Source organism: Etheostoma spectabile, chromosome 6, assembly GCF_008692095.1.
Source record: "Etheostoma spectabile isolate EspeVRDwgs_2016 chromosome 6, UIUC_Espe_1.0, whole genome shotgun sequence".
In the NCBI taxonomy this organism is placed as follows: Eukaryota; Metazoa; Chordata; class Actinopteri; order Perciformes; family Percidae; genus Etheostoma; species Etheostoma spectabile.
This window is the reverse complement of record NC_045738.1, coordinates 14,570,062-14,577,934: the sequence shown is the minus strand read 5'-3', so window position 1 is coordinate 14,577,934 and position 7,873 is coordinate 14,570,062. Positions and strand designations below refer to the sequence as shown.

General features: G+C 38.9%; 2 protein-coding genes across 2 annotated transcripts; one reads left to right on the top strand and one right to left on the bottom strand.

Moving 5' to 3' along the window:
* The first annotated feature begins 2,719 nt into the window (after positions 1–2,719).
* gja9a (gap junction protein alpha 9a) lies at positions 2,720–5,638 on the top strand. The gene is made up of 2 exons (XM_032517446.1): positions 2,720–2,981; positions 3,254–5,638. The coding sequence occupies exon 2, from the start codon at positions 3,273–3,275 to the stop codon at positions 4,758–4,760; it is 1,488 nt and encodes a 495-aa protein (XP_032373337.1). The 5' UTR covers positions 2,720–2,981; positions 3,254–3,272; the 3' UTR covers positions 4,761–5,638.
* Positions 5,639–5,811: 173 nt separating this feature from the next.
* LOC116690489 (c-Myc-binding protein) lies at positions 5,812–7,579 on the bottom strand. The gene is made up of 5 exons (XM_032517502.1): positions 7,428–7,579; positions 6,859–6,931; positions 6,693–6,741; positions 6,379–6,508; positions 5,812–6,281 (listed from the first exon to the last, which is right to left on the bottom strand). The coding sequence occupies exons 1-5, from the start codon at positions 7,440–7,442 to the stop codon at positions 6,240–6,242; spliced, it is 309 nt and encodes a 102-aa protein (XP_032373393.1). The 5' UTR covers positions 7,443–7,579; the 3' UTR covers positions 5,812–6,239.
* Positions 7,580–7,873: the final 294 nt, after the last annotated feature.

Sequence of the window (7,873 nt, the reverse complement as noted above, 5' to 3'; positions counted from 1 at the left end):
TATTTCTTTTCAGTGGCTAGAGCTGACAGAGGAGGGAGCAGTTCCTTTTCACATTCACAATATGGCACAGACACATATGGATCTAACATATTTCAAAAAATGCAAGTAAAAATTTTTTGTGTTGCAGGGCAGCTCAATGGTGTTTTTTGCCTCCAGCGTTGCCTTCCAGGCAACCCTAACCCTAACCCTAAACATAACCATTGTCGCGCTGCCTGGAAGGAGATGTTGGGGGCAAATAACAGCAAACACCGGCAGGGCACCTTTAATGTCACTGGTGTGAGAAGGGCATTGGGTACATATTGTAATAAAGGAACAGAGCTTATAGAATAAAATAGTTAGAATATGTATTTGATTTATTTAAGATTACAGGGTTAGCTATGACCAAAGACTAAACAGAAACTTCCTACACTTGGTTATGAATTCCACAGCTCAATGTTTAAATATTTTTAATAGAATGTGATGTTTTCAATGTATTTCTTTGTCAAATTGAATCTGAACTTAGAAATAACAGGATAATGGTATTGATTTTGTCTGAATATTTATACAGAATTTGCAATTCGTTAATTAGCAGATAACAGTGTACTACAGTCTGCTGTGTGATGGTGCTGGGATTCTGTTACATGTATATGACTTCTATGTGACAGTGACTGCTTTTTACATGTGGAAAGTTCTATAGTTTCCAAATATAGCTCACGAATATAACTTAGTGCATCCCGAAACAGTGGGAAATGGTCTGTTTTAGTCCAGAAATTGAAAAATCGGAAATCTGATGTAATTGGACAATACAAAGTCTGCTGCGATTCCTGTGGTTATCCACTGTTTGAATCCATTGTCATAACCTTCCGGTTTAAAATATCTGCCAAATGCTACCCATTTCAACTCATTTGTTCATCCTGTATTTTTTTATTATTATGAACCATAATTCCAGAGTTAACATAAAGTGACAATCTTATAATATACTTTGTTATACGTTCATTCTTTTAGACCTTAAATGCTGTGCTGTTTGTTGCCAATGAGAAACTGAAACTGAAGCTAAATGTAAAGGTCCCCTCCACTGATGTTTTACATCAAATTCATATTTTGTCTGATATGGTTTCTCTACAGAAGAAAGAACAACTTAGAAATTCTTATATACACTCACTCCTTCTGCCGTGAATGTTGACTCTGTGATTGAAATAATGTGTTTAGTTCGTACATCATACATCGGCATAGAAAAGGTCAAACATCCAAGTGAGGTAACCACAAGCAAAACGACAAGGATATTTGTCCAAAATCCTTTATGAAAGTTTAAGGGTTGGGTAATTTATTGCCAAACCAGTTTACATACTGTGCAAGGAAGTGTAATTTATATACAGTATACAGTATATATCACATTTTGGCAATTCATCTTATCCAAAATATTTAATAAAATTAAAGACTTTCAGATTGCAGACATAAAATTCCATCCCAAAAATGTTTTTTGAACCAATTAGTTGTGCTGATAGACAGTCAGCCAGAGGATGTCCTGGGGTACAAGTACATGCCAACATTGATTTTTTTGCATTGAAATAGGGGAAAATGACATTGGGATTTTCCCGATATGCACCTATAATGTGTTTTTACCAGACTAGTTTCAATCAATCCTGCTCCGCTGTGGAGAATGACAGATTCTAGGTCAGAAGGGAAAAGTTCAGCTTCATTGTAAAAGACGGGGGGGTGGGGGGGAATCTGAGCTGGTGGGTTGAATCTTGTCAATGCACAAAATTAGGCCAACTATTCCCACTCTTGTAGATAGTCTTGCTCTTTTAAGCGAAAGAACAATTAATGAGAACATTTTGTATCGTGGACATGAAGCTGTACCATCATGACTGACCTTAGATAACAAATATGTTGATCACACAAAGGCATTTAAAGGTATTTAAAATTGGGACAGTGTGCAAAATTGGCAACAAGCAGTTTGCGAGCATGCTAATCCATTGTGATAGATTTCTTTTAAATTGGATGACACATTATCATGTGTCAAGTGCATAAGAACTTCATTACACCCAGAGAGGTGCAGCAGGGGGATGAAATCGGAAATGATGACTCATTGATTACTTCGCTACAGAAGAAAACTATTGATCGTACAAGGGCTGTGTGGTTAACTAACTGGTGTTGATAATGTGGCGATTCTAACCACAGTGACTGTTCTCTTTGTTTGTACATATGGAGCAAATAGGCCCAAACAAATGCTAAGCATGTAGTCTGGACTAGCAAGGTAGTCTATCTATTTGGAAAAAGCTTGGTTATTTAGACCCACACTTAAGATACACATCTAAATGCACCACCAACAAATATGTTAATTGAGTTATCATCTCTGCTGTTAAATGCAGCATCTCTGTTTGAAAAGGTGAAACAAAAAATTGAATTACTGAATTAAAAAAGACAAAAAAACAATCCTGGCCCTGCAAATAGTGAGGTCATTATCTCCCTGTTACAACCGGTTACAGCCCCATCACTGTGAGGCTGTGATCCAAATGCATTGATGAAGCTGTTGGTATTGACTTTCTCTGCTCAGAGTTGTGTTGGCAACTTCCCGTCAACAGCTCAGTTGTTCCCACTTTGTTTCTGGCAACACTGAAGCCGAGGCAGGTCACGGAGGTTTAGGGGATGTACTGGCCCTCATGTGGAGGGTGTTAACGATTTCTTTAAACTTTTTGGTGAGCGCGCCAGGGCTGCATGACCCGAGGAGATTTAAGTCACCACCGGCAGTCTGTCCATGCCGCTGCAAGGTAAATGGAAACGAGTGCACAGAACTCTGCCCTGGTTTATATAATGACAGTGCTGAGGGGAAGGGTTTTATTAAGGCAAAACTGGATAGCTGACCAGCCAAGGGAACATATCACTGGATGTACAAGTCCTCTGTCTACTTTAAATATATCGTTTTTTTGCAAATATGTGACACTTCACATATTACTTCACAACATTTGTACTAGTTAATGTTTCATTTTTCCAATTGAGAGGTACTGTAATTTCTTCAAACTTCCATTGGAACTGGGAAATCTAGATTACTATTATCACTAACTTTTTTCTTCTTTGTTGGTCATTTACTGTATATTGTGATCCTTTATATTGTGTTCTTTAAATCTAAAAAGGCTGCTTATATTGTCAAAATACCTTTGCTCACTGTCTTAAAACCCAACTTTTTTTCCTCAAAGGTGTACTGTGTGTAATGTTTCATCAGATTTCCTTTTCTAATTATTTCATCTCTATCTGTCACTGACTTTTTTCCCAGTAACAATAGCAGAGTGAAGATGGGTGACTGGAACTTTCTTGGGGGGGTTTTGGAGGAGGTGCATATCCATTCCACTATGGTAGGCAAGATCTGGCTCACCATCCTGTTCATCTTCCGTATGCTGGTCCTCGGGGTGGCAGCTGAGGATGTGTGGAACGACGAGCAAGCTGACTTCATATGCAACACTGAGCAGCCTGGGTGCAGAAATGTGTGCTACGACCATGCTTTCCCAATCTCCCTCATCCGCTACTGGGTGCTGCAGGTCATTTTTGTGTCTTCTCCTTCGCTGGTTTACATGGGCCACGCCCTCTACAGGCTGCGGACAATGGAGAAGGCACGGCAGAAGAAGAAGGTGCTGCTAAGGAGAGAGCTGGAGTTGGTCGATGTGGAGTTGGCAGAAGCAAGGAAGAGGATTGAGCGGGAAATGAAACAGCTGGATCAGGGGAAGCTTAACAAAGCTCCTTTGAGGGGATCTTTGCTGTGTACCTATGTTGCTCACGTTGTCACTCGCTCGGTTGTGGAGGTGGCCTTCATGACAGGACAGTACCTCCTTTATGGCTTTTACCTCTACCCGCTCTTTAAGTGTGAGCGGGACCCTTGTCCCAACGCTGTGGACTGTTATGTTTCCAGACCAACAGAGAAAAGTGTCTTCATGGTGTTCATGCAGTGCATTGCTGCAATTTCCCTATTCCTAAACATCTTGGAGATCATCCATCTGAGTTACAAAAGGATTAAAAGGGGCATCTTGGACTTCTACCCTCACTTGAGAGACAAGAGAGATGAACTTGATGACTACTATGCCAACAAGTGTAAAAAAGAATCTGTTGTGCAAATGTGCTCCAATTTACCCCAAAAGGCAACGATTGCCTCTGCACCCAGTGACTACAACTTCATGATGGAGAGGATACAGGGCACAATTTTGTACCCAAACCTAATCAAACCTTCAACTTGTCTACCTCTTCAGGGCGAGCTGGCCACGCCACACAATTTTGGTGATTCCAGATGTTCAGCTCAAAGCCCTCCACATTGTGACTTCCACTTGACTACCAACGAGCCCTGCTCGCCGTGCTGCAACTTCCTGATTTATCCAAAACTTGAGGCTGAGGACTTTTTGCATCTTCGCCCACACAGTAAAGAGGATAGTGGCTGTGAAAGAGGGAGACCAGACTTTTCAAAATGCCCACAGAAGGCAGCTGACACTTCCACACTGCCAGGTAGTGCATCAAGGAGGCCGTGGAGGGCTCACGGTTCTTTTAATTGCTCTACAGTGTCGGAGGGTAAAAGCTCTGAGGCAGACTCCTATGAGGGTGCAAAAGCCGGCAGTGGAACTTCCTCCACTCGAACACACCCAAAATCAGATGCCAAACATCAAAGCCGGCCCTCCACCCCAGAGTCAGTGGATGACTCCAGCTCAGGATCCAGGCACAACCCCAGACCATCTTCCTCCAGCTGCCAAACATCAGTGGCAAGTAATGCAAGCAAAAAAACAGCAGACCTGCAAATCTAAACTGTGAATGCACCTTTTCCTTACAGCAGTAGGTGCAACAACAGGCTTATCGATTCAACTGCCATATGTGCATTAAGAATTTAACACACTATAAGCTGCCTGGTGAGAGTTTACTCATATTTTGGTTTGTGTTTTTGTTCTAAATGTTTAACAATTCATGCTAAATAAAGTAGCATGCTTTAACCTTAACCCGTTGCAGTTCAACCAATGGAATAGACATTTAAATTGCTTTTGGTGATGTACTGTATTTAAATAAGAAATACAAGACTTTGGATTACAGGATATTTGTTCCAACCTGTTTTTTTTATTGTGGCTTCCTGCATGTATTGCTACCCAATTAACATGACAACCAAAATAACCATGCATCTTTTTGGGATAATACAAGGCAACAAATAGATTAGACATCTTAAGTGGTGTTTTTCATTGTAGTGTGACATAACATTGTAAAAGTTCCCATTATCATTTCACTATATAGTGAAATGTTAGTACTTTCTGGCTACTGCACTTGCTCTTTAGGCTGGCAACTTCCATTTTCTCAGTACATATTTACTTTTCATAACAGCAACACTTTGATAAGTAACATAGTTGGTACGCTTTTAAAAATGTAACAGCATCAAAGATACATTTTTTACCATAAAGTCATACTAAATATTTTTAAGATTAATCTGATTTTGTCTGAAGTTCACAGTTCAGTTTCCTCTCTATAAGTTTTACAGCATTAGTAGGGGGATTTAGTCAACACTCAGCCATTACCTGAGCATATCAATAAGCAGCTAACACAACAGCACTGACCTCACCAACAAGAATATTGTTTGATCACTATCCTGCTTCATAGTTTTCACTCATAAATTATTAAATCTGATTATACCAGATGTGCTGATTCTGCTCTTCATTTTTCTTTGTATTATTTTTAGCAGAAAACAATGACTGTTATATTGAAATACACAGCTGCATCGGGCCACAGTAACCACACTATTAAAATACTGATATTCCATTAAAAGGCCTGATTAATACATTGCTCTTAGAAATGAGTTGAATCAGTGATACGACAGTAATTACAAGACTGTGCTTTATTTTACTGGTGTCTTACATTTGAGTGTTTTACCAGATCTTTGGAAATAAAATCTGGACAGATTTTATGCTTGTTCATAACTATGCCAGAAAAATAAAATTATTAGCACATTAGTTATTTTCTTACAAACGCCCCTCAAAAAAATGAACTGACTTGTCCAGTCGGTATAACAGGGCCCTTTCAGTAAAGCTAAGCTAAAGGCTGAACAAGCAACATCCGAATAACAACAGAAATATACATATATGTACAGAATAAGTTAAATTCTAAGAAACATAGTTGAAAATAAGATTTACAAAAAAATAGATACATAAAAATGGTTGGCCTTCACTTAAAAGAGGATTCATGTCTTGAAAGTGACAGCAAAATAAACAAAAACTGTGATAAAGAAGCCAAAGCGCTGCTGGGGTCTAGTCAGCGGTGGCTCCATCTTCAGGCTCGTAACGCTGCAGCTAGAAAGATGGGAGGAAAAAAGTGCATCTACGTTAAACAGTACGTTGTCTCAGATGACATACACAACTTTTAAGATGAGAACCGACAAAAGCGTACCTTTGTTTTGAGGTCTTTGGTTTCCTCTGCCAGACGTGCACACCTCTGCCTCAAGTCATTCACCTCCTGCTGCAGAGCCTCAGTGTCTGCTGACGTCTGACCAGCAGCATTGAGGTGCTGCTTCACAAATCTGGGAATGAGTTGGTTAAAGAACCTACGATTAACTTTGCAACATTTAGCTTTAGTATTATCTTTGTTTGGAGTGGTGGGGGTGAGGTATGAACTTCAGTCCAAGGCTCAACTCACAACCAAATAAACCAAGAGACAATTTCGGCAATGACACAATGGTTCCGGATGTGTGTATAGAAGGATACTCCAGAGCATTGTTGGGCTTTTCAGGCTGTTCATATAAAGCCACTAGAACTGAAATCCAAGAGGGAAAAAAAGTTACTTAAAATGTTATTATTCCTTCAAGATTTGAAAAAAATATATATATATTTTTTGTTGTTGTCTATACTGGAACTCTTTGCAGTGCCATACCACTAGTAAGACTGTCAACAACACCAGCTTTCTCCAAGTATCTCCGAAACTGTTCCCTTTTAGGGTCTGGGCCCTGTATGAAGAGAAAAATGTATTATTACTAATCATTTATTTATTTATTAATTAACCAATAACCAACTGTCAAGTCAAGTTAACTAAAATACACCAGAGAAATGAAAATGTCAAAAATTGGTTTAAAAAAACAAAAAAAAGTACTTTACACTGATCTCTCATCAGTCGTTTATTTTCCTGAATGCTCTTTTTTTTTTTTTTTTTATAAATCACTTTCAGAGTTTAAAGTTACTAAGCATTAAATTGTCAACCTGCAGCAGATAACGTTAGCCAACAAGCAGTTTGTAGCTAGTTTACTGACATTCATTTAACTAAGTTCATCCGACACCGAAGCCAAAACCTGAGGCGTCACAGGTGGTCTTTGGAATCACTGATGAACACCTTGTAACCTCCTAGCTAGCTAAAATTAGCTTAGCAAACTTGTGGTTAATAGACAAGAAACGGAAAAGTGATTACAGAGCATTAGTGTAAGAGAAAGCGACAGCAAATACACTTACTCTATAATGTGCCATACTGATGTAGGGTAGGCTATTAAGTTGAATTTGTTTTTTGTCAAATGTTCAAAAAGTTGTTGCGTCCCGTTTGAATTTTGAAACTCAACTGCCGGAGAAGTTATGTTTCGTTTATCACCTACCTTCAAGCGATGGTCTGGATGCTGCCTTCAGTTGTTTATCTAAAAATAGGTAAAAACAAAAACGTGTGTCAGTCGTAAGCAGCGCAGACTTCCGTATTTCTACAATTTTATTTTATTTTACTTTACATGTTTTATAATGAAATAATTTAATAGGGGCAATACACGCACGCATTGTTACATGTAAATGAATTGCAACCGATTAAATATAAGATAAAATATAAATATATATAGGACATTAGGATATGTATAATTTGCAGACCTTTTCCCTGGTTAGGCTTTAAATGTCCCATGACATGGTGCTTTTTGGAT